Source organism: Eretmochelys imbricata, chromosome 2 (assembly GCF_965152235.1).
Source record: "Eretmochelys imbricata isolate rEreImb1 chromosome 2, rEreImb1.hap1, whole genome shotgun sequence".
NCBI lineage: Eukaryota > Metazoa > Chordata > Testudines > Cheloniidae > Eretmochelys > Eretmochelys imbricata.
The window spans coordinates 266608527-266636000 of record NC_135573.1 but is presented as its reverse complement, the minus strand read 5'-3'; the positions used below and the strand labels follow the sequence as shown (position 1 = coordinate 266636000).

The following is a 27474-nucleotide window of genomic DNA, read 5'->3' as shown; positions in this document are numbered from 1 at the left end:
TGGATATCTTCAAAGAACCAGGCAGTACCAAGAGGAGGTGTAGGTAGGATTCTTAAAGTTAACACTTATGTGCTGAAAAAGCCCTTCTGCTTCATTGGGACATAAACCTAGAAATCTATACTGTGTTAAATATTTTATTTTGTTTTGCATATCAATGTTAAGTGAAATTATTATGGAAAATCCTCCTCAATCTGTTTAGCTAACCTTGCACTATTTATGCATATAGGCAGATGAGCTATTGTACTACAAAGTTGAAAATGAAGGGAAGGAACATAAAGAATTATATGGGTGTCTTCAACCCAGAGCCCCAAAATAGGTTGTGGTTTATGATTCTGGGTTAAATGGGAAAATCTGCATTTACACTTTCACCCACTGAAGTGTTAGGAAACATAACACAAACACATTCAGCAAAATGCAGAGTCTGTTTTAAGATGTGAGAACCCATGTCCTGAAAAAATCCAATTTTACCTCTGAGTGCAGATCTAGGAATTAAGACTCTGAGGGCAAGATTAGGTCCTTAGCTGGCCAACTGTTGCATGGCTTAGTCAGGAGGAGTTTAACATCTACGTTCAGAAATATGTATGCATGCTGATTAGTGACTTCAACTGCCAGTAACACTGACCATGCCTGCTAATAGGCCAGAATAGCCTTAGGGTCGTTTAGCATTGGCTAGGTTCCGTTTTGTATTTGTACCTTTTACCGGTACCTAGAGATTATTCTCTGGTTCCATTTTAAATTAAAGTGGTCCAGTTACCATGACTCACTTTTGAGCACTAGCCCTGCTTGTTGAATGATAAACCAAGGTGCTGCAATTTTGGAGATTATTAAAATTGCCAGATCAAGGTACTCTTTGTGTTGGGGTTGATGTTACATGAACATATTGTTGCTCCACTTTGCCTCATGATCATTTGCCTGGAATCCCTACAAGTGCTATTTAGTATGGAAAAATAATGGTCAACGTGAAATTTTGTGGTTGTCCTAGTGACAGGACTGTAGGGCTCCAAAGGTAACCTTCAAGTGAAGCTCTCTTCAGTAAAGCTCAATAACTAGGAGTATTATAGAAATTATACTTCAGGTATTTCACTTTAAGTAGTGCTAAAGTTATGAAATCTGTGAAACTGCAGTGCAGCACATAAATAATTCACCAGAAAATGAGTGATCTATTTAGGTTATTCCCTTGATATACCTGCTTCTTATTTTTCTCCCATTTCTGTAGTCTGTAACTAATCTTCTGTTCTTCACTGCAAACATGGTGTAGAACAGCATTCAACATTGAGGTACTTGAGGCCCTTTCCCTAATGGCCAAGGACAATCAAGTTTTCAGAGGCTGCTTTTCATTCTGTTTCCTTTTATTTGTGAGGCTTTCCAACCTCTGATGTTCCTCTTTTTTTTTTTTTAAATTGTGGTAGAAAATGAAATTGGTTCCATTGATGTGATTGCTGCCATGAACTGTTGTTGATTTGATTTCTCTTTGTAGCAGTCTCTTAGGATTGCAGATACTTCATAAAAAGGCTTCCAGCACTAAATCCCAATCAAATGAGATGACATAATTGGGGCCTGTGTGGATGGGAAGTTTATAGCATGTAGCTTTCTCTTTAAGCTCGATAGTTACTTTGTTCAATTTTACCTGTTCAAAATATTATTCTCTTAAAATACCAGCATGCATCCAAATACGAGATTAGTTGCCTACAAAATTGTGTTGCTTGTAATTCAGCTGTTGTATGCAGTTGGGACAAATTATGGTATGAAATATTTGTTGTGCTTGAATGGGTTCAAGCCTCTTTTAAAAATCCCAAACTTGTGTTCTCTTTGATAACTTTAGTGTGTGGTTCCACCTTGATGTGATTAACATATAACTCTATATGATGTTGAGTTGATGTGGTAAAAGCTAATTCTTTTGTTGCACCTCTGTTGTAATCTCAGAAAGTTTGGGATAAATGATTATAGAATGCAAGTGCACTTCAGTCACTTAGCTGTGTTTCAAGGTCAAAGTTGCTTTTCAGTGCTATATTTTTTCCTAAAACAAAAACAGAACAGACTCGTCTGCCCTGGCTACAAAAATGCCCTGCAGTGCAATCACTGCAGTTCTTAATGTAGATGGACCTTCATAGTCCATGAAAGTTCTTCTGACAACCCTGGAAATGTCCAATCTAGTTACTGTCAAATAGGGAAAGGCGGGGGGCATCATCAATTCTGTTTTGTGCTGAGTGCCTGGAACCTGTCTCTGTCAAAAACATGAAGGTGAGACTGTACAGGCTGCAGGAAGGAAAAGATCTGCATAACAGATAATCTTCCTACTCTTTGGTCTCCTCTGTGCTCTCCTTGTATTTGCTCATCTGAAGCTAAGATAGTTGGACGCATATGCCACCTCTAATAGTCCCCCACTGCAGGTGAAGAGCACCAATAGCTGACCCTTTAAAAGACTCCTGTGCATCACTTTGAGTGGCTTGTCTGCTAGAATAATAATCCTTCCTTGGTTAGACCTATATCTGTAGGAAGAAGGAAATGTTGCCAAATCTTTACTTAGCAAAAATGTTTTCCCCTTGTTGAGGGATTTCAATATTCCCTGAACATTGAGTGATAACCCTTTTTTTCATAAAATTGTAAGTGATAATGATTTCAATGAGCAGAAGCAGCCTGTCATTCTCCCATCATCTCCTGAACAGAAGCTTCCCGGATAAATAGCAATGGAATCATAGTTTCCTCTGGTATTATGTAAATGGCTTCTTGCTTTGATGTCCCTCAGTTCATTAGTTTAACACTATCTGGAATTAATGACATTCTGAATGTGGTAGATATTTCTCTTGACTGCTTCTGATCCCTCATGTGAATTTACTCCCTTTGCCACAGGATTTTAAGAACTGAAACTAGGTCAGCAGCAATGTGTGTGTGAATATAGGCTGAGAAACAGACTATAATCTCAGCATTAAACTTGACTATAATGCTGAAGGGAAGTTTGCTATTTTAAGCATTATTTCCATGATCTCTAGCTCACTCTGCAGAACATACGTATGGGAGATCCTGTATATTTACACCAACAATAGTTTTTAATAAATTGTTTCTTGAATGGGGGGAGGGATAGCTCAGTGGTTTGAGCATTGGCCTGCTAAACCCAGGGTTGTGAGTCCAATCCTTGGGGCAAAAATTGGGGATTGGTCCTGCTTTGAGCAGGGGGTTGGACTAGATGACCTCCTGAGGTCCCTTCCAACCCTGATATTCTATGAATGCAGTCTTCATGTCAATTAATCCTGAATGGCACTGGTTTGTAGATACAATTTCATGCTTCTAGTGCAAAGTTGTGCAGGTTCCAGGGAATGTGTGAAAATGCAAGAGGAGTTTATGGAACAAAAAGAAAAAGCAGTATTTTAAATCTGTGAACATAAGAACAGCCATACTGGGTCAGACCAAAGGTCCATCTAGCCCAGTATCCTTTATTCCGACAGCAGCCAATACCAGGTGCCCCAGAGGGAATGAAAAGAACAGGTAATCATCAAGTGATCCATCTGCTGTGCGAGCATTAATAGCCCCACTGTGGCTAGGAATGGAAATATTCATACATTGTGACTGTTTTTTTGAGGTACAGTATGGGTATATCCTTTCCATCTCACCCCCAAAACCATATTTTACTTCAAATATGTATTTTCTAGATTGCAAGCATCTCTTGTTCCCAAATGTAGATAATAAAAACGTCTGATGAAGGTGCCATTGGGGAGTATGAGGAATCCAGCACATTTACTAGCGTACCTGGTTTTATCACCACTGACAGAACATTCTTTGCCCCCTTTTCTCACAAGTCAGTGAAAGAGTTGAGATCAAATCAGGCACTCCTGACTCTTGGCTTCTGCTCATTCCTCTCCACTGTGTTGTCTCTTGCAACAGTGGATTGACAAGTACTGTTTGGTCAGAGACCAGTGAATGGTTACTTTGTCTTATACTAACAGCATTGTCTATGCACCATATGCTAGTCACTCGTTGTCCTCTAGTATGCTGGATATTTGGGGTGAATTCTGGCCCCACTGAAGTTTAGTGCAAACTCTCATTGACTTCAGTGGGGCCAGGATTTCAATCTTGGTGTTCAATAGCAAGCCTATCACCAGTAAAGAAAATGCATATTTGGAATCTAGAATATGACAACCAGCGAATTCATGTTTCACTTGACATCCTTTCTTAGCTCACTGTCTGGAGAAAGAACTGAGGTTGCTTGCTAGAAGTCTGACAGTTCTTTGCATTTGAATTTTCTGCAGTAGTGCTCATGTTGATGTTTGCATCTGGACCCTTCAAGACTGCTTGTGAAAGTTAAAAGGGGTAACTGGAGTGTTTCTACACTCAGCTTTGAAAAATCAGTTTCTTGGTGAATTCATGTATTTGGCCCACTTAGAAGTGGTTCAGTTTGCGCTCTCTAGTATGAATGCCAGATATGCCACATGAAACCATTTTTTCTTCTTTGAGTGATTGCTCGTGTGTATTCCACAATAGGTGTGCGTGCTCACCACGTGTACTGGTGCCGGAAGGTTTTGCCCTAGCAGTACCCATAGAAGGGAGCGCCCCCAGCCTGGTGCGGTATAAGGGGAGCTGCGTGCTCCCCCCACCCTCAGTTCCTTCTTGCCACCAGTGAAGGTGCGTCGGAACTGTGCTGCTTCAGCTTTGCTGTAGCTCGTCCCCAGAACTGTTCATTCAGTGTTAGTACCTTTAGTTAGTTTAGTCAAACAGTGAGCCCAGGCCAGGGCATGCCTCGTGCTCCGAAGTTTAAGTCATGCGACTCTTGTAGGCATTCTATGCCAAGAAGTGATCCGCATGCAGACTGTTTGTGCTTTTTGGGAGAAACCCGTATCAGCAAAAGGTGCAAGATTTGCAAGTTGTTAAAGCCTCAGACCAAAAGAGAAAGGGACATTAGCCTCTGGGCCATTTTGATGGAGTTGGCACTGACCCCAACTCCGGCACGCCGTTACGAACCGGTATCCGGCACTGCGGAGTCAGTATGTGGCGACCCTCCAGTGCTATCGACCAGTTGGCACTGCTCCCCGTCCACGGGGCACGCCAAGAGGGCCAGGAAGACTCCCTCTTCGCAGCAGCACTGAGGGAAGTCTAAGACAGAGGCTAGGACCACGTCGGGCAGTCTTCAATCCCCCACCGGGCCCCAGGCCTCTGACTCACATTGAGCGGAGTAGCCCGGCTCCTTCGGAACAGGCCTGTCTGGATGCCATCTACACCTGAAGCCCTCCAGGCAGCCTGGGACGTTATGTTCATGCCAGTGCCCTGATCTCCGCAGTTGCCTCTGGATCAGTACCAGGCTTGCTTGAGGGAACGTTCCCAATGCCGTTCACCACCCTGCGACCGCTCCAGGTAGAGTCCATATGGATCGCCCTTGACCCAGACCAGACTGTGTGGGTGGGTTCCGTCCAGCTGGGACTCTCGGCACCGCTCATCCTCAAGGAATGAATATTGACGGGACCGCGGCAGGTGTTGCCAACGGTCCTCGTCTCGGAGAGGGTACCGCAGTTGGTCACAGCACGGTCGTCGACACCGTTCAAGCTCAGACTCCCGCTCGAAGTATCTGCCAAGGCACCGCTAGCCAACACCCAGAGCACTGCACCGGCCTCCTCGCCCCGCCCGGAGGAGGCAATTGTGGCCCTGCCCCCCTCCACCCCACAGGAGGACTTCAGGGCCCACCAAGAAGTCTTAAAGAGGGTGGCAGCAGAGGAGGTGGAAGAGCCCTCAGACTCCCTGTTTAACATGTTGTCCTCATCGGCACCTGGTAGGGTAGCCTTGCCTCCCCAAGAAGGGGTGGCTAAGATTTCAAATGCCCTGTGGCAAACATCGGTCTCGTTGGCCCCCATCTCTAAAAAGGCGGAACAGAAGTACTTTGTACCCACTAAAAGGCATGAGTATGTGTATACCCACCTGGCGCCCAACTCCCTGGTGGTCGAGTCGGTCAACCACAGGGAACGGCAAGGTCAGCCAGCCCCGACCCCAAAGAACAAAGACTCTCAGAGACTGGACTCTTTCTGAAGAAAAATTTATTCGTCTTCGAGTTTTCAGTTACAAGTGGCAAACCGTCAGGCTCTTCTGGGCCAGTACGAATTCAATCTGTGGGGCTCCCTGCCCAAGTTTGAGGACTCCCTCCAGGAGCGTGATAGGAATGAGTTCAGGGCACTAATGGAAGAAGGGACAGCGGCTACTAGGGCATCCCTGCAGGCAGCCTCAGGTGCTGTGGACATGGCCACATGATCAATATCCTCCGTGGTGTCCATGAGATGGGCGTCATGGCTCCTGCTCTCTGGGCTGTCCAGCGAGGCGCAGTCTTCCATGCAGGATCTCCCATTCAAGAAGGCTCCGTTTGCAGAGGAAACAGATACAAGGCTGCATAGCGTGAAAGACACCCGCACAACCCTCCAGACTCTGGGCCTATGTCCCGGCTCCGGCAAAACCTAAGTTCAAGCCGCAGCAGACTCCTGCCCAGGCCGCCCTCCCGAAGTATGAGGCCTCCCATAAGAAGCAGTGGGACTATAAGAGATGCCCTCAGAGGCAGTCTTGGCCTGCCCCCCGGCCTGGGTCCTCCAAGGGCAAGCAGGTGGGGAAAAGGTGTTTTTGATGGGATGCTCAGGGGCACCCTGCCAGTCCTCACCAAGGATCCATCCCCAATAAAGCTACCCTTCTTCAACTGGTTGTGTGCTTTACTCCTGGAATGGTTGCGGCTAACCTTGGACTGATGGGTCCTCAACACCTTCTCCCTGGGTTACACCCTCCAGTTTACTTCCTCCCCGCCCAACCACCCCCATCCCTCTTGGGGGCCCCCTCACATGAAGCTCTGCTCGAGCAGGAGATGGGGCGGCTCCTAGAACTAGGAGTGATAGAGGTGGTGCCCAAGGAGTTCATGGACAAGGGGTATTACTCCTGTTGTTTTCTTATCCTGAAGGCCAAAGGGGGGGGTTCAGGCCTATTCTGGACCTGCGAGGTCTGAACCAGTACATAGTGAAACTCAAGTTCTGCATGGTCTCCCTGGCCTCCATCATCCCCTCCCTGGATCCCGGGGACTGATACTGTGCCCTCAATCTACAGGATGCGTAATTCCACTATCACATATTCGAGGGACACAGGCACTTCCTCTGTTTTGTAGTGGGACAGAATCATTACCAATTCACGGTCCTCCCATTAGGTCTGTCCACTGCCCCCAGGGTGTTTACAAAAGGCATGTCGGTGGTAGCGGCCTACCTCAGATGGTGGAGGGTCCAGATATTTCCTTATCTGGACAATTGCTTGTCAAGGGCATCTCCCTGTCACAGGTGAGGGATCACGTGGCGCTCCTCCTGTCCACGTGCACCGCCTTGGGCCTGTTGGTAAACAACACCAAGTCCATGTTAGTCCCGGTCCAACACATAGAGTTTATCAGAGCGTTCCTGGATGCAGCGTCGGCCAGGGCCTCTCTCCCGCCAGACAGATTCGAGACCCTGAAAGGTCTCATCGACTCGGTCACAAGGTTCCTGGTGACAACAGCCAGGGTTTGCCTGCAACTCTTGGGTCACATGTCGGCGTGCACATACATGGTCCATCACACCAGACTCCGGATGAGGCCCCTCCAGCTGTGGTTGGCCTCAGAGTTCTCCCAGGCTATGGACAGGATGGACAAGGTCCTCACCATGCCGGACTCTGTGATCACCTCCCTACGGTGGTGGTCTGCCCCAAACAACATGCTCCAAGGGGTCCCATTCAGGGACAGGGCCCCATTGTTGGAGCTGGTGTCTCCAATATCATATTGGAGTGTTAGTTCAGGACTGACTGACTGACTAACATCTACTGGATCACTAAAACCACTTCAGGAATTACCTGGCTTTCCTTGGAAGTCTCTTGACCAGCTACTGATTAGCTTTGACCCTTGTTTATTTTTAGAGATATGATAAGACCTCCTCCTCCAGTGCTAACTCTCTGCCTGTTTCTTACAGACTGAGAGCAGCTATCCCATCCTCTTCCCACATGGAATTTATTTATAATAGATACATGAATTGGGTATTTTATCTCCTGGATCATTAATCTATTGGAATTTGCCAGAAGCCATTTCATAAGAAATAACCTTTTTCATGACTAGACTGAGGAATGACAGTGCGCTAGGTAACAGCCCATTTCTGTAAACTACAGTTGTCATTGGCTCTGATAAGATGATAGTGTAAGGGACGAACTCTCACTGTGTAATGACTAGCACAGTGGGGCCTTGACCTTGGCTGTGGCCTCTATATGCTATTGTAATACAAATAATGCTCAACATTACACCCTCTCCCCACACTGTCAATTAGGAAAGGGATCAGTTGTGAGTAAACAGTGTCTCTAAAATTTATCTGTCAGGTATTTTGAAAGTGTGTGACTCTTGAATTCCTGTAATAGAATCATAGAATATCTGGGTTGGAAGGGACCTCAGGAGGTCATCTAGTCCAACCCCCTGCTCAAAGCAGGACCAATGCGCAACTAAATCATCTTAGCCAGGGCTTTGTCAAGCCTGACCTTAAAAACCTCCAAGGAAAGAGATTCCACCACCTCCCGAGGTAACCCATTCCAATGCTTCACCACCCTCCTAGTGAAAAAGTTTTTCCTAATATCCAACCTAAACATCCTCCACTGCAACTTGAGACATCACTCCTTGTTCTGTTATCTGGTACCACTGAGAACAGTCTAGATCAGGGGTGTCAAACACGTGGGTTGCCTGCGTGTTCTTCCCTGCGGCCTGGCAAGCTCTCTGCGTCGCACCCTTCCCCCCACCCTCCAGCGCGCCGCATCCCCAGCCTACCTCCAGGCCAGGGGTGGGCAAACTATGGCCCTGGGCCGGATGCGGCCCGCAGATTTGCCAACCCTGTGGTGCTGGGGGCCTCGCGCCGCTCCGGGAAGCAGTGGGCACCGCTTTCCTGCGGCCCTAGGGAGCAGGGGAGCAGAGAACTCCATGAGCTGTTTTTGCCTGTGGGTACCTTCCCTGAAGCTCCCATTGGCTGGGAACGGGGAAGCGCGGTCAATGGGAGCTTCAGGGGAGATACACACAGGCAAGAACAGCTCACAGAGTTTTCTGCTCCCCCTCCCCCTGGGGCCACAGGGACAGGGTGCCCACTGCTTCCCAGAGCAGAGTGGCATGGGGGCCAGGGCCAGGGCAGGCCAGGGAGCCTACCCTGGCCCCGGTGCTTGCCCCTGCCACCCCGGAGCCGCTCAAGGTAAGCGGTGCCACACCGGAAACTGAACCTCTCCTGCACCCCAAACCCAACTCTCTGCTCTGAGCCCCCTGCTGCACCCCAACCCCCTGCCACACCCCACACTCCCTCCTGCACCCTGTGGGCAGAGGTGGGGGTGGAGTGGGGGGCAGAGGAGCGGGGGGGTTGATGTGGCCCTCGGGCCAACGTACAAGTCCTCATGTGGTCCTCCTGGTGATTAGAGTTTGAGACCCCTGGTCCAGATCCATCCTCTTGGGAACCCCTTTTAGATAGTTAAAAGCATCTATCAAATCCCCCCTCATTCTTCTCTTCTGCAGGCTAAATAATCCCAGTTCCCTCAGCCTCTCCTCATAAATCATGTGCTCCAGCCCCCTAATCGTTGTTGCCCTCTGCTGGACTGTTTCCAATTTTTCCACATCCTTCTTGTAGTATGGGGCCCAAAACTGGACACAGTACTCCAGATGAGGCCTCACCAATGCCCAATAGAGGGGAATAATTACTTCCCTCGATCTGCCTGCAATGCTCCTACTAATGCAGCCCAATATGCCGTTAGCCCTCTTGGCAACAAGGGCACACTGTTGACTCATATCCAGCTTCTCCACCACTGTAACCCCTAAATCTTTTTCTGCAGAACTGCTGCCTAGCCACTTGGTCCCTAGTCTGTAGCGGTGCATGGGATTCTTCCGTGCTAAGTGCAGGACTCTGCACTTGTTCTTGTTGAACCTCATCAGATTTCTTTTGGCCCAATCCTCTAATTTGTCTAGGTCCCTCTGTATCCTATCCTTACCCTCCAGCATATCTACCACTCCTCCCAGTTTAGTGTCATCTGCAAACTTGCTGAGGGTGCAATCTACACCAACCTCCAGATCATTAATGAAGATATTGAACAAAACTGGCCCCAGGACCGACCCTTGGGGCACTTCACTTGATACCGGCTGCCAACTAGACATGGAGCTGTTGATCACTACCCATTGAGCCTGATGATCTAGCCAGCTTTCTATCCACCTTCCTCTGGTAATCTCCTCTGGTCCCCTAAGTGGTGGTGATGCTCTCATACCCCTGTGTATTTTTACAGCCTTATACCCAAGATTTAATATAAACTTAAATACACACAACTCACAGTAGCCTTGCACGATGAACTGTTTGCAGTAGAAGCACTCTTTTGTAAATTCAGTGTTTCATAAGGACTCTTCATGTAAAGCCTGATCCAATGCCCATTGAAGCCAGCTGGAGTATTTCAATTGACTTAAATAGGTATTGTGCATTTTTAGGGAGCCTGTCATAGTATCTAGGCACTCACTTGTCCTCTTATTTCTCCATACTCATAACTATATGTATTTAGGCATGTCATGTTGATCTCATTTACTGTTAGATTGTTAGTTTTATATATATATATATATATACACACACACACACACAATCAATACAATTTTTTAATTTTCTTCTTTGTGTCGAAGCACTTTTCAATGGCTGCAAAGAACTCAGCAGCATTGTGAAGGGACCCTAAAGTAAAACAATTATAGACTACTCTAGTTATATTGTTCAAACTCTGTGAAATGCACAACAAAACAAACCCCGCAAAAACCAGAGTGTAGTGTAAAACCAGATTTTTAAATTTCAGATTTAATACACTAAGTTGATGTATAGTAACACTGGTAAGGAACCTTTTTAATGACTAATTTGCCTGTGTCCCTCTAAAAGTCAGATAATGTTGCTCTGATACAGTGCGTTTGTTGGGGTTGCAGGATGGTTCTTAAGTAGAGCTATTTCACTCTCTGAGCTCTCACTTGTGCATATGACAACAATTGTGGAAATAAACCTCTCAAGAGTCTTTAGTGTAAAAATAGGACTTGAAGTGCCTTTGTTATTTAAAAAAAAAAATAGTAAAATCTATCCATAAGCACATGGGCTCTTACGGGTCAGGCACCTTGTTCACATATGAACAGTTATGGCTCAGGAATGGCTGTTTGGTTGTTCAGTGACTCAGCTCAGAAATGGCTGTTTGGTTGTTCAGTGACTCAGAAACTGATCTGGGCCTGCACCACCTTTTTGTTGCTAGTTTTTTGCCCTCTTGCAGCTGTCCTGCACAGTGACACTTTCTCTTTTTCTCCATTTTCCAGAGAGACAGATAGTTTTAGAATGGGGTGTGTGAGAAAACCAAGGCATAACAATCATAAAAGCATATTTAAAAATCTAGGTTGGGCTTATGGTAGAGTATGTGATCTTTGCAGAGCACTGCATGCATGTGTGGTTCAGTACGTAATTGCTAGTGATGTGTCTGATGGGCAATGTCTCAATCCGTTAGATGCATGGGGCTTTACATACAAGCGCCTGGAAAAGTTAGAAAATGTGGAAGCTGAATTACAGCTTTATTTTGCAGCCCAGAGCCTACTGACAATACATCTTCTGTGTTCAAATTTGAAATGCAGATACCACATGACTTGCTTTCTGAGCGTCTAATTTTCCCCAGCAGGAAATGCGAGCTTGGGAGATAATTTTGCTCATTGAACAGCAAGGCAGTGTAATACATCTTTCCCAGGCTTTTGTTCAAGCTTGTTGATTGTAGGGAAAACATCGCTTAAGGAAGATGCTGCTTCTGAGGAATGAGGAAAAAGAAGGGTATGTATTTAGCACAAAAAGTGGCAACATTCGTCTCTTTATAGATTACATTAAAAACTTGTGCTGAAAGAACATTGAATGCAAAGTCAAGCACTCAGAAGTTAAGTGCCAGATTGCTTGTTCAACCTTAATTCAGTCCGCTTGTGCGAATGCATTGTGAGACCGTTTTTAATTCCATGATCATACTATATTTTTTCACAGGCCCCCTGCTTCGTTAAGTGGATGTATAGTTGTACAATATTTCTTATTTAATATGAGGTCCCGCAGACCTCATTTAACACAGACCGTACAAACCCCACACTGAATACAAAACTTTTTTTCCCCTATTTTCTATGGTGCTCTCATCACAGTATCCAAGAGCTTCACGGACATTAATGAATTCATCTTCACAAAATCCCTCTGAGATTATGTGGAGATGAGGAATTGAGGCACAGAGAGATTAAAACCAAAATTGTTGATGTGTCCACTAGCACTGGGTGCCAGTTTGAAACATCCAAGGGCCTAATTTGTTTGAGTACTTAGAATTTTTGTAGAACACATGTTCAAAGCACAACTCCAGTTGACTTTAGTTGCATGTGTGAGCTTTCAGCACTTCTGCAAAGTGGCCTTGTGTCTCTCACTGGGTGAGGAAAATGAGGAACACACAATTAAAGAAAATAATGTGGAAAAAATAGTATGTGACCATGTAATTAAAGACAGGTTTCAGAGTAGCAGCCGTGTTAGTCTGTATCAGCAAAAAAACCGGGAGTACTTGTGGCACCTTAGAGACTAACAAATATATTTGGGCATAAGCTTTCGTGGGCTACAGCCCACTTCATGTAGCCCATGAAAGCTTATGCTCTAATACATGTGTTAGTCTCTAAGGTGCCACAAGTACTCCTGTGGTTGTTTTTTTTTTTTTTTTTTTTTTGTAATTAAAGGTTGTCTCATAATACATATACATTATGGGGTACAAATTAAGGTTACATGGGCAACCTTAATTCTGGCATTTCCTAACTTTTGGGTGCTTGACTTTGCAACCTTAATATTTAATGTAGTTTTAATATTTCCTAATTTTTTAAAAAAGCAAATGCAAAACCAAATTCTATCTGTGGGACCATATTGACCCCCAATTTGGGTCATCAGCAGGGTTTGGACATTACATCTGCAGCATAGACCTCTACTACATGAGCTGAGTAAATGGTAGCAGCTGGGGGCTGAATATGTGGGTCAGGCCCTTGAGGGAGATCTGGCACATACTTTGCCAGTGGATTTCAACACTGTTTGCTGACAGTAGAGGAATGTAGGACATTGGGTTCAATTTCAGGTTATGGAGGAGAGTGTGCTCTAGTATTTATAGTCCCTTCTGCCTCTGATTTCCCTCTCTGCTCCAATCCTTCCCTCCATTTGCGCCTATATACCCCCTAGACCCTCCCTGCTCTTGTCTTTCCCCTTTGCTCCCTCCACCCCTCCCGGCTCCTGCAACACCATCTCCCAGTGTGTACCTTCCTCACCCCTCTGTTCTAAGTCAAACTGCTTCCTTTTTCTCCTTACTTCCCGGGCATCAGCAAGGGGAGCATTGAGAACACAGAAGAGATGATTTCCCTGTTGTCTGGTCTGTTGCCCACTACCATAGTGGCCCAGAATAGCAATTGCAGAGAAAGTCCTGCTCCGCCTGCCCTTGCGGCCCCAGGATGGAGCATGCTCAGTCACTCTGTGCAATGGCACATGTGCAGTCCAGTCATATGTAGGAGCTATGTGGGGCTGGAGCATGGTCAGTGCACACAGAATCTTTAGAGAATTTAGCAGCCAAACTCTAACAAGTTTCTACTTAGCATATACAAATTGAGATTTTTCAGAGGCTCAGAGGTTGGCCAAATTTGGGTGTTCTTTCACAGTAAAAAGCACATCTCAGACACATAGGTTCTCCTTTGCCAAATTTCAAGAACCTGCTCCAAAGCATGGAGACTGTGGAGTTCCTTAAAGAAAAGTTCTTGGAATGAACTTAACATGAGGAAGGCAATGATGTTTTTTTTCCTACTCTCATTTTCAGAAATGACTAAAGCCAGATATACATTACAAACTTACATTGGTATAAGTACCTCACTCAGGGGTGTGAAAACTCCGTCACTGACAATTTTTCAAATCAAGAGTGGATGTTTTTCTAAAAGATCTGTTCTAGGAATTGTTTTGGGGAAGTTCTATGGCCTGTGTGATACAGGAGGTCAAACTAGATGATCTTAGTGGTTCCTTCTGGCCTTTGAATCTATGAATACTGCTCTCTAGGCAGAGGAAGCAACAGTCATTCAGCTTTATTTAAACATTTAGATGGTCTAAGAATCCTAAACCTAATTTAAGTTCACACAATTACTGGAGAATTAAATCCCCCATCCCCATTTAAAAAACCCAGTAAAAACAGGTCATAACCTGTTCTCCCCCCACCCCCCCTGGTTGGAAGGGCTTCTGCCCCACAGCAGATAAGAATCTGCAGGCATGAAGGTATTTCTTCCTGCTAAACTGAATCACTCCTTTTTTTCCTGTCCTTCCTCCCTCCTTCCCCACATTTTCCCTAAGTTTCTAAGGTGCTATTCAAGGCTCTGGCATGGGATTCTGACTTGATTACTCAAAGCATAAGTACCTATCCCGGGAGACCTATTATTTCTTTCAGTAAGGCCTGATCTAAGGCTCAGACATTCTGCATCCAGAACCTGCTTCTCATTTGATGCTTGGAGAGAACAGTGCAGGGTAGATTTATTTAATAATGATTTAAATCAGCAAGCAGGAAGCCTTGATTTAAATAATTGATTTTAATAGTTTTGCATTTGTACTTTATTTTCCTTAAGAGAGCTTGATTCTCATTGGTTGGTAACCATTAAAATGTGTTGATTTGCAACTAAATATATATAGCCTTTACGTTAAACTTGGTGCTGCTTTTTGCTAACCAGGAGGATATGTTATATCTATAAACATTTATTTAAGCAATTATGAAGCTTATCTTATATTTGAGCTTCTTAATCTTTCCATTTTTAGTATATTAGAAAATGGGAATAAAACCTTTTTCTTAGTAGATCTAGTTTTTGATTGCAATTTGTCAAGCTCTATTGAGAAGGAAATTCAAATTCAATTAAAAGTGCACAAAAACTGCATTTACATTTGTTTATTAAATAAAACTACTTTAAAAGTTCTGGATACATAAGAAAAAATTTATTAAAACACGTTTTGCATATAAAACTGATGTATTAAACAAAGGAAATAGCAGTAGTAGTTAGTGAATTGAAGTGATTGTTTCTGGTCAACATGTCTTTCAAGGTTTTAGAACTTTTAATATTCAGATATCCTGGCAATATCGGATAATTCATTCTGAAATCCCAGGTCTTTGACTCTTTAATGTTGCATTTCAGTGGAAGTGTTTCTTGATTTGGGTTCCCTTTAGTATTTTGCGTGGTCATGGGAGACTATCGTTTATCACTGGTTGGATCTTAATTTAGTGACATCTAGCAGCTTTTGCAGCAATGTAGGACATAGTGGAGAGCATGTTCTTTTTATTAAACCTTTGCTGAAAAGGCTGCTGAACTGTGAGCTTTATCAGAAATTCCTTGCAGCTTCTCAAGGAAGCTTTTTTTGGTCCTTAATGTTCTCACCCATTTTATTGCCCTCAGGGGATTGTATTAGCTTCTTACTGGTAAAGCTTGTTTTTTGGTTGCAGAGCCTGCAGCCAGATTTGATTGAACACTGTCACTGATAGTGTGGTCTTTCATCATCATCTGCATCTTCTGAAACTCCCCTTCATAGAATTCATGTTGCTAAAATCTGTAGAGCACCCATGAGAGAGTCCAGTGTGTACTTCCAGCGATCCATACTATCTAGATGCACAGGTTAGGTCAGGTGCCTGCTTTATTAGGGCAGCATTGCAGTCCCTATATAAACCATCTTACTCAGCTGTTCACCTAGTCACTAGTGCAAGCGTGTGGTTCCTGAAGAGGGCACAACTCTGGAGGCAATTTAGTGTAGTAAGCCTGATTACTTAGCAGTAACTGCGGTTCCCAAAATACTGGTTTTCCATAGATCAGTGCTTCTGTGGTAGCATTCCTCTGGAGTCTGTTCTGGACAGGCAAAGGGGAACTGAAGAGTATGAGGAAGCAGCAGTGGTGCCTCTCTTTGGCTCCTGCAGGAGCAGAGCAGCTCACGTTAAGAGGTGGGTAACCTCACTGCAGCATAACTGCTTTTAATGTTTTGAGGGTTTTGTCTGAGCACAGAGTTCCAAGAGTCTGGATTTAAGGAAGAAATCTACTCTGAGACCTCAAGTTACTGGGAACTTCACCTAGGTTTTTTCTGATACTTTATCTATTGTACCTAACTATCTTTCATGCACCTTATGTCCCAACCCCAAGTATGCAGACTCTTTACATTGGTTTTCCTGTAAATTTCAGCACTTTATCTTAACTTAATTTACAGGTATTAGACTAGTTTCAGAGTAGCAGCTGTGTTAGTCTGTATCCGCAAAAAGAAAAGGAGGACTTGTGGCACCTTAGAGACTAACCAATTTATTTGAGCATAAGCTTTCGTGAGCTACAGCTCACTTCATCGGATGCATTCAGTGGAAAATACAGTGGGGAGATTTATATACACAGAGAACATGAAACAATGGGTGTTACCATAACGAGACTAGTGACAGAAATAGAAGGTTCGAATACTGTTTTCATTTCCTCATGCCTGGGGGAATCCCCGCTTTTTACCTAGTTATTGCTTTTCTTTCCCAAACATTGGAGAGGTCTTGCCCTCTTGGCCATTTCTCATCGGTACCTCCTCTTTTCCCCCCTCCTGTCAACTTATCAACTGTCATGGAATTTTCCAATTGTAAGGATCCATCCCTTCTTTCACTTCAGTTTAAATCTTTTCTTCTCTTAGGCTTGAAATTTCAGCTGCTCTGTTTCCAGACAGCTCATTATAATGAGGAGCTGAAAGCCTGTGCTGTCTTGTGGGTATAATTCATAAAATAATTTGTATTTAAAAAAAGAAATCTGAAAATGACTGAGAACTTAAAAATTGGATGGTAACAGCTTGTGAATCCCAGTGATAATTGCATCTGGTGATATTTTGAACAGAAAGAGCGCTCAGCCATACTGGTAGCTGCTTCCATAACTTCACACTTACTCAACAGACATTCTAGGCTTCAGGTGAAACACAATGATGTTCCTGGAATCTTACTATATAGATCATAGTAGTGTATTGGGGCCCTGTTTTTGGTTGGTTCCTAAGTGCCAGCTAGCCACCATACAAACAGAGTAGTAGATAATGCCTGTCTCGAAGATCTTACAAGCTAAATAGATAAGACTGCCAAAGGGTAGGGGAAGGGGATATAACACAATGTGGTGATTGTGTAGGGAGTGCTGCCGCGTACTCATACACCCCCTCCTTTCTATAGGCACTGGATAGTAATAGTAAACTGTGAATTTGTGTCAGGTGAGTGAAAATGTAATTTCGAACTGCTATTTCAGTGCGATTGGCAGGCTTAGTCTTAGACATAAAAATCTTCAAGATTAAAAGTGACAGAAGCCAATTGTGCTTTCAAATTGCTCATGGAATAATTTCTTTCTATTATAATAAATACTCCTTCCTGTTTGACATCCCTTTCAGGAGCTGGCTGTATATCCTTAAGCCATGTAGGATTGCAGCCTGGCAGCCTCAGTGCAGATTTCCTCGTGCTGCCCCACTAATGACTTCAATCTAGACCTGAAGGGACCCACATTCTCTGTAGGTGGAAGGTGGCACAGTCTCCATGGCAGTTCAGTTGGTCCTGGGCTGCTTCTGGAGCAGAGACTGACAACTCTGATTTTGCTCTATAAACACTTATCCCTCAAGGCTATTAAGTATTGACAGAAGACTGTAAACTTGACTCACCTAGGACCATTTAGTTTTGAGCTTTATTACTGAAGACGTAGGAGTTTGTATAAGAGCATGAAGTCAGGTGGAATATGTTTAATCTTTCGCCGTCCAGTCCTTAATCCCTTCTTTTCCCTCCCAGTTTTGGGAATTAAGCAAATCATAAACAGGTATCTGAGGCTTGTAACATGCTGTGCTTTCAGACAAGGATCTCAAAGCACTTGACATTTTTTAACTTCATGACATCCCAGAGAGGTAGGTCAGTATTATCCCATTTTACAGATATGGAAACCAAAGCACTTGAAAGGTTGAGGACATAATCCAGCAAGAAGCTGAGTGCCCTCAGTTCACTTCGAAGTCAGAGAGAGTTGAGGATGTTCAGCACCTAACATTTTACAGGATCAGGCCTTATATTACTTGCGAAAGGTCACATGAGTCATTGTCAGATCAAGGGATAACCCAGAGTTTGACTCTCTTTAGAGACTATTAGATGACACTGCTTGCCATATGTGACCCGTTACAGAAATATGCAGTAGACTGGAAAACGAGGAAAATTACTAAGAATAATAATTTTAAGAATAGTAAAAATAGTTGGCAGCCTGTATCAAGCAGAGTGCCCCAGGGGTCAGTCCTGGGGCCAGTTTTGTTCAACATCTTCATTAATGATCTGGATGATGGGATTGATTGCACCCTCCTCAAGTTCGCCGATGACCCTAAGCTGGGGGGAGAGGTAGATGCACTCTAGGATAGGGATAGGATCCAGAGTGACCTAGACAAATTGGAGGATTGGGCCAAAAGAAAGCTGATGAGGTTCAGGAAAGACAAGTGTAGAGTCCTGCACTTAGGATGGAAGAATTCCATGCACCGCTGCAGACTGGGGACCAACTGACTAAGCGGCAGTTCTGCAAAAAAGGACCTGCGGATTACAGTGGTGGAGGAGCTGGATATGAGTCAACAGTGTGCCCTTGTTGCCAAGAAGGCTAACAGCATATTTGGCTGCATTAGTAGGAGCATTGCCAGCAGATCGAGGGAAGTGATTATTCCCCTCTATTTGGCACTGGTGAGGCCACAACTGGAGTTACTGCGTCCAGTTTTGATTCCTCCACTACAGAAAGGCTGTGGACAAATTGGAGAGAGTCCAGCGGAGGGCAACTAAAATGATTAGGGGGCTGGGGCACATGTCTTACAAGGAGATGCTGTGGGAATTGGGCTTATTTAGTCTGCAGAAAAGAAGAGTGAGGGGGGATTTGATAGCAGCCTTCAACTACCTGAATGGGGGTTCTAAAGAGGATGGAGCTAGGCTGTTCTCAGTAGTGGCAGATGACAGAACAAGAAGCAATGGTCTCAAGTTGCAGTGGGGAAGGTCTAGGTTGGATATTAGGAAAAACTATTTCACCAGGAGCGTGGTGAAGCACTGGAATGGGTTGCCTACGGAGGTGGTGGAATCTCCATCCTTAGAGTTTTTAAGGTCAGGCTTGACAAAGCCCTGGCTGGGATGATCTAGTTGGTGTTGGTCCTGCTTTGAGCAGGGGTTTGGACTAGATGACCTCCTGAGGTCTCTTCCAACCCTAATCTTCTATGATTCTATATACAAGCAACTATAGATATGAGCTTTTAAGGGCTTTCTTTCCTGTATTGATAAATTCAAAGTTCTTAAGGTCCCAGGGTTTAGCAAATCCACAAAGCAGCATTCTGAAGTATAGTTATGCAGTGGGGAACCACTCAGCCGCTCTTCTGGACATAAAACCAAAATGTTGACTGCTCTAAGACCTTAAAAAAAAAAAAAAAAAAACTGGTATAGGATCTTTTAAACTGTGTGTTTTCAGATCACCTTCCATCTAACAGCACTTTTAAATTACATTTTCACCCAAAGTTAAAAACATGCTACACCCCAGAGAGATGGAGGGAATTCCTTTGTTTCCTTTAACACTGGCAAGAACTTAATCCAAGGAGTGGATTAGTCTGACAGGAGAGTAAAGGTATTGCTCTAGCAAATAACTTGAGCCAGACAAACTTTGTATCTGTTGAAAGGACAGAACCACTGAAATGATTTTGATAAATTAGTTGGCAACTCTAGAAAACAAAGCTTTTAAGCCCCTCTTTTACCCTCAGGCTTGATTTGGTGCTGGCAGGTGCAGCTCATTCCTACACCCACTTACTTCCCTGGTCCTTCTCACATGAACAGAGAGCAACAATACCCAAAGTCCAAAGGTGCAAACAATTCAATGTTTATTGGGGTGAACTTCCAGCAAGCATGATTCCAGTTTCGTTTCCTTAGTATCCTCCTTCCCAGCTCTGACACCACAGAGCCTTACACCTGTGTCCCTGTTCCCATTCCTACCCTTAGCCAAACATGATTCCAACTTCCTTACTCCCATTCCCATCTCCCCCTTTAGCAAAACATGATTCCAATTTTCTTACCCCCATTCCCTGTTCCCATCTCACACACTCACATGCCCACCCCCACCCACACCCAGTCACTTCCTCATTGACTACAGATTATATAGTAAAACTTGAGTTCTGCTTAGCTATACCTTAACCAATCATTTTCCTGAAATTTAACAAACCAATCCTAACATATTGTAACATGATTATGTAACCAATTATATCCCACCACCTTAATTAGTTTACACCCAGCAAAATTAATTATACAGCAGACAGGAACAATCACAGAACCAGACAGAGATGATACAGACAAACAACAGCAAAGTGGGAACTATAATGACAAGACAATACAGAAGTGAGGATTTCACATCCCAGCTATTGATAAGTGAGTTCTTGCCAGACAGGATGCTATCAAACTGAGTTTCCTTTTACATTTTCTAGGCACTTCCCTTTCTCTGGAGGTGATAGGAACTATCAGGACAGGATTGTATTCCTAACAGCCAAATAGCACCTTATTTCAGTGTGACTAGTTTGGAATGTGAGGATGTGACTGTTTGCTTCCCAGCTTATGGCTGCCTCTGCTGCTTAGCCAAAGGCCTTAGCCTAAGAACAGGGCCTCAGACTGTCACAGTAAGAGAAGGCCCTTACACCAGCAGACAGTGATTTTGATTCTTTCTTTTATACCTCTATCACTAGCCAAGTGATAAGAATACACCTAAATTCTTAGAGTATAGGCCTTTACAGACAGGCCTGAATATCTATATCCTAACACTCATTGATAGTGAAGATATTTAACCTAGAGTTAAATGTCTGATCAGTGACCTAGCAAGATTAGGCTCTCCTGCAGGGAGTGGACTTTATTATGGTAATCCTCTACTCAAAAAGCACTACTTACTGAAAGTTTGCTGTATGGTACCGTATAGCATAGTGGGTACAATTCTTTATGTGAACCTTTGAGCACAGCGGGCTCTGTACATTGGACGCCTCCATGCTTTACGTTGCCAGAAGTGCTGTTTTATGTGGATTAATTTTTCACTTGGTTTACGTGGCCATGCTGATCTCTGCAGAACTGATAAAACAAACAAATCAGTGCTGTCTGTAGCCTTAGTAAACATTTGCAATCATTGGGACATACTGCAGGCTCAGCTCAGGGAAAATGCTGCTTGTGTAGGATCCATGTTTCTGACTTCAGAAGCAGCTTGTTCGTGAATATGTTATAGGTGGCATTTTCCTACCAGTCTGGTACTTTCAGTTGTAATTTCAGACAGTGTAGTAATATCAGTGATGAAGGTACATGTGGGTTTTTAACTCTTGTTAGCACACTTCATTAGTTCATAGGTTTGCTATAGATTTGATATTGACCCGCACCTCTTTTGAAGTTAGGCATGTTGTCCCTTGCTGGTAGATTCTGGTGAAGAATAACTTTTGTCAAATTGAAAAGCAGGCACTTTCCTTGAGTGTGGCCTCCTGTGATTTTATCAGACACTTTATCTAATGGGTTCCATTAGATGAAGGTTTCTAACCGTCAGAGGAGTGAAGTTTTGGAATAGCCTTCCAAGGGAAGCAGTGGGGGCAAAAGATCTATCTGGCTTTAAGATTAACTCGATAAGTTTATGGAGGAGATGGTATGATGGGATAACATGATTTTGGTAATTAAATATTCATGGTAAATAGGCCCAATGGCCTGTGATGGGATATTAGATGAGGTGGGATCTGAGTTACCCAGGAAAGAATTTTCTGTAGTATCTGGCTGATGAATCCTGCATATGCTCAGGGTTTAGCTGATCACTATATTTGGGGTCAGGAAGGAATTTTCCTCCAGGGCAGATTGGAAGAGGCCCTGGAGGTTTTTCGCCTTCCTCTGTAGCATGGGGCACGGGTCAGTTGCTGGAGGATTCTCTGCTCCTTGAAGTCTTTAAACCATGATTTGAGGACTTCAGTAGCTCAGACATAGGTGAGAGGAGTGGTGGGTGAAATTCTGTAGCCCGCTTTGTGCAGGTGGTCAGACTAGATGATCGTAATGGTCCCTTCTGACCTAAAAATATTGAATATCTATGAACACTTGGGTGGTTTTGTTGACTCTGAAATGCTGGCTGTATGTAGGATTTATTTTTTGGGGCAGTGGAAGTGGGACAGGAGAGGACTGTGACTCAAAATGAAGAGCTGCCTCACTTTTTTCCTCAGTCTCCAGATTCCTTTCTAAGGCCATTTTTATTCCATGCCCGATGGAACAATACCATCACCTGTTAAATTTGTCTGGATGACCAAGGATTGTGCATTGAAATGAATCAAATGAGCTTGAGGAATCTAAACTTTTTAGCCCTCAGTTATAACTCGGTCCATTTTAATAAACAAAATATTTGCCTAGAATAGCAATGTTTTTAAAAGGGTGAACTGGAAGTCTTTTTAAAAAGTTGTCAATATTGGTAAGTAACAGAATATATGTAATATAAAATTTTGTCTTTACTCTTGGTCCACTCACATTATAAGTTAAGTGCCAGTGGCAATCCTAGTTTAGCACAGCTTAAATAAAACAGCTCTGTGTAGGGGAGGCAACGTTTCCTAGTGGATAGAGCACTGGATGGAGACTTAGAAGACCTGGGTTCCATTCCTGGCTCTACCACTGACCTTGCTGGGTGACCTTGGACACAGCACTTCACCATTCTGCCTCAGCTTCTCCATTTGTAAAATGGGGGTAATGATACTTCTTTTCTAAACTGATTTGAGCTGTATTGATGCAAAGCACTATATAAGAGGTAGGTACCTACGTTATGTAAAGCAAACAAAGCTTTGTTTTCTGTTGGTTTGACTGTCCTAGCCCACAGCAGCAGTGTCTGGATCTCCACTGCCCAGTCTCCAATGTTTTTGCTGCAACAAATGTTTTATAAATGCAGATATAAATCAAAATCTATCCACAGCGTTATAGAAGTTTTGTTATATTTAGCAGCTCTAAGCATAATTCCTCTTGTCTTGCTTTCTAGCCACTGTCTTGTTTTCCTGCTTTCTCTCCATTCCCAGCATGCCTTACATTCCAGGGAAATTCCCCCTCCCTCTATTTAAAGGCACAGACGTAATCACTCTGCCACTTACAAATACATCTTAAAATAATAATTTAAAAGTTTTTCCTCGTGCTTACCTGCCAATGCCATAAAGTTCAGGTTTCTCTTCTGGTACAATAGGTACCAACAACTTATAAATGTGTGTTTTTATTCTAGCTCTAGCACTAGAAGTTTTTTCTAATGCATTTAGAGCCCACTCAGAGCCCATTGGGGTCAATGAGACTTTTGGATTCCTGTCAAATTTCCCTAGTTTTTCTCAGTCTGTTTCCTCACATTGGCGTAAACATTTACATCTTCCTATTATTTCATACGATGCTCTATAGGCAGACAAAAGACAGTCATGTTCCTGTCCGGAGGAGCTTACAGCTTAAATAGGAGCTTATAGTAGATGTTAATTAAATCTCTCACTACTCTACCCTGCAAATAATTGTGAATAATGGTGTCTCTTCACATTTATAATAGCACTTTGCAAACCTTAATTATCATTCTCTGTTTTGGTAAAATATTGCTGTTAAATTGTCATTTTGCCTGCGTGTCATCTAGTCTGACACCAGTTTATCGTCAGACATTGTCTGCACTGATCCCCGCACCCCCTCCATGCACAGAGCAGTTTTGTTCCCTCCACATTCCGCCCCAGTGCACACACCCACACCTTTATCCTTTGCATTCAGGAAGCAGTGCTATCTTAAAGCCTGGCCTGGGAAGCTTGTACAACCTCCTTGCTGAAGTGAACCATATCAAATTCAGTCATTTAGAAGTATAATAGCTAAGAGGCACCGACAGAAAACCCAGCATACTCTTGCCAAACCAGGAACTGGTTTAGGATGCTAGTATCATCTGTAGGATCCCATTGTGATAGCTAGGAGTCCTCCATCAATGATAGCCAGAAATTGGACACATTTTCTAAACACATTTTTTTTGTCTTGTTGCATGTGTATTAACATACAGAGGTGGTGTATGCACTTGTATATGTATTGTGCATTGTTATCAAAACACTTTAATAGGTGTATACATTTTAAATTCCCATTTTCTGCCCCTCAAAGGTACATCTAGGATTTGGCAATATACTTGTATTATTAACTGCATGTAATTTACTGGCCCAGATATGCCAATAGGCATCTTTAGGTAACTGTGAGCCTTTAATAAAGCCTTATTCTGTTCCCCTTGAATCTCTCCTGTCTTCCGCTGAGCTCTTCAAGACTGCCAATCTGGCTTGTTAAGCCCTATCAGTCAGAACTCCCTTCCTGCTCAATGACGCTTCCTCCCATGCACTGCTTTGTCCCTCATCCTACACATTCTCTGTTGATTCCCATACACGCCTGGCAAACCCCAGACTGTTTATAAGGTTTCAGGTAAATTGTGGGTTGGAGCAGAATAGAGGGAGTCTTTATGGACAATTGTGAAACACTGAGTTTTCTGAGATCTCATAGGAACATGGAATTGCCAGACTGGACCAGATCATTCAAATAACTGCAGGTGGTTGGACTTTCACAAAACAACCAAATACTGAAAGACTTGCAGTAAAATCACATGATGGCAACACTGGGATTCTGACTTTGGGCCTATGGTAATTGTAACTTTTGGTGTAAGTTAAACCTTGCAGGAGCCCAGTAGGCTCTATTTGACTCAGAATTTGAGTTCATTCAGGCCCCAGTGCTTTCCTCTGTCCCAGCTCTTACTGATGGGTCTCTGCTGCTTTTGTTTTTCTTTCTGAAGTGATTAAACATTTCAGTTCAGTTTATACAGCAGTAGTAACCGGAGATGCGCACACACCCTCAGGAGGGACAAGTGACCATGAAAACGACACTCAAACGCTTTCTTTTATGTTTTGCTAGATAAATATTTAGGAGTGTGCAGCTGTGCCTGGGAGGTCAGCAGCATTGCCAGGCTCCTATGAACTACTCTTTCCCAGGAAAAAAAAGAATCACAAATAAGGGATGTCTTTGTTAACCTGGCTCCTCTAAGTTATTTTCTGACTGGATGTAATTTTCTGGTGAAAGTACACCCTAAAGGGTAGGGTGTGCTGCTGGCAGTAATTTCTCAGCATTTAAAGGCATCTGAACACTTTGTGGTTTATAAATACTCCATTCTTGATTTTATCAAGCTTCTTCAAATCCCATTCCTTCTTCCATTCCTCTTTAAAAACCTCATTAAAATTGTAGAACTGGGCACACTGATGGGTCTGATTTCACTGGAAAATCATGTGTGCTGTCAGTCTTAGCAAAAGTTCTGCCACTCTGCGTAACATAAACCATATACACTGAAGTAATTCAGCCTAGTGACTTACTGGTAAGTGTCGCTGCTTTTTCTTCACATTTCAGTATCCCCAAGAGAGATCACGGGTGAAAAAATGTCCTACAAAGAGTTTCTGGATCACAGCGAGACCTGGGCGATGGATGATAGAGACCTTTGCTTTGAATCACAGTCGATATTCAGACCCATGGAGGAGACAGGTATGGCTATATTAACCTACGCTGTTGTTAAAATAATCTTAGGGCTGCACCATAGCCAACAAAATCCTGGAATCTCACCATCTCACTTAAGGTTGTTTTTTCTATCCTGCACTCCCATTTTTTCCTAAATGCATGGCCCATAATTCCAAAGACCTTAATACCCCAGTGAGTTATATAGACTGTCAAGCTGGTGTTTTAATCTGGCACAGGACATAATCTCAAAAAATGAAACAGCAGAATAGGTCATCTGGTAATTGTATCCTTGTGCCCTAATAAGCTCTGTGGAAATGGGATGCTGCTGTGTGAGCCAATTTAAATGGAGTCATTTTTGGTCTTTTGTTAAGATTGTAGTGTCCCTGTCAGATGCTACCCATGATCTGTGAAAATGAGCTGTACTTCAACTCACCTCCATATATATATATTTTTGAAGCGCAGTGACAGAGATTGGGGCATATAGCTCACATCTGCCAGCGATCTCGGACTGACATAAACCTACTCCTTTCCTCAAACAAAGTGCTCTAAACTCATGTCTGTATTCATAATGATGACAGTCTTGGTATCTTTTTTTTAACTAATAGTCTCATGGTATCTTTTCCAACTAATTAGTTAGTGTCTGCATTATATTCACCCCATATTAACAGTGATGTTTGTCGTCAAAACACATCTGTCCTTATTGTAGACACTGTCTATATGTTTTTTAAAAAAGAAAAGCATCTAAATCTTTTGTTCAAAACTGTCAAATTTCTTTCAGCATTGGATCCCATTGCCAGATTTTAGTTCAGAGGGGTTTTTACTATTTAAACAACAGGTAAACAGATTAGAATTGGATGCACTGTGTTCTGCCTCTGCTCATGGAGACTAGAGAGCATTTCATGAACGAAGCTGAAGTGACATTTACTGTATGCTACTCATCAAGGGGTGCCAACAGATGCTATTGCTGTTCCATATTTTTGGTAAATGTTTAACTGGGAACTCTTGGAAGGGCAATATCTTATTTGTTACTTTCCTAGCAGTTGGGACAAAAATGGACCATAAAACCGAAGGCTTGTTCTTGGGATCCAATTTCTACCTTTTATAATTTTCTTCACTTGTTGAAGTTCATAAAGCTTGTCTGTCTTTCCTTCCTCATAGAATCATAGAATATCAGGGTTGGAAGGGACCTCAGGAGGTCATCTAGTCCAACCCCCTGCTTAAAGCAGGATCAATCCCCAATTAAATCATCCCAGCCAGGGCTTTGTCAAGCCTGACCTTAAAAACTTCTAAGGAAGGAGATTCTACCACCTCCCTAGGTAACGCATTCCAGTGTTTCACCACCCTCCTAGTGAAAAAGTTTTTCCTAATATCCAACCTAAATCTCCCCCACTGCAACTTGAGACCATTACTCCTTGTCCTGTCCTCTTCTACCACTGACAATAGTCTAGAACCATCCTCTTTGGAACCACCTCTCAGGTAGTTGAAAGCAGCTATCAAATCCCCCCTCATTCTTCTCTTCTGCAGACTAAACAATCCCAGTTCCCTCAGCTTCTCCTCATAAGTCACGTGTTCCAGTCCCCTCATCATTTTTGTTGCCCTTCGCTGGACATTTTCCAATATTTCCACATCCTTCTTGTAGTGTGGGGCCCAAAACTGGACACAGTACTCCAGATGTCGAATAGAGGGGAACGATCACGTCCCTCGATCTGCTGGCAATGCCCCTACTTATATATCCCAAAATGCCATGGCCCTTCTTGGCAACAACGGCACACTGTTGACTCCTATTCAGCTTCTCGTCCACTGTCGCCCCTAGGTCCTTCTCCGCAGAACTGCTGCCTAGCCATTCGGTCCCTAGTCTGTAGCGGTGCATTGGATTCTTCCGTCCTAAGTGCAGGACCCTGCACTTATCCTTGTTGAACCTCATCAGATTTCTTTTGG

At 43.5% G+C, this 27474-nt stretch overlaps 1 protein-coding gene across 1 annotated transcript in view; it reads left to right on the top strand.

The window, feature by feature from the left end:
* The window catches only part of MAP4 (microtubule associated protein 4), a 286817-nt gene that overhangs the window by 135413 nt on the left and 123930 nt on the right, over positions 1-27474 (top strand). The window contains exon 5 of the mRNA XM_077808533.1: positions 25432-25563. Coding sequence (XP_077664659.1) covers positions 25432-25563 — 132 coding nt within the window. The remainder of the gene's footprint in view (positions 1-25431; positions 25564-27474) is intronic.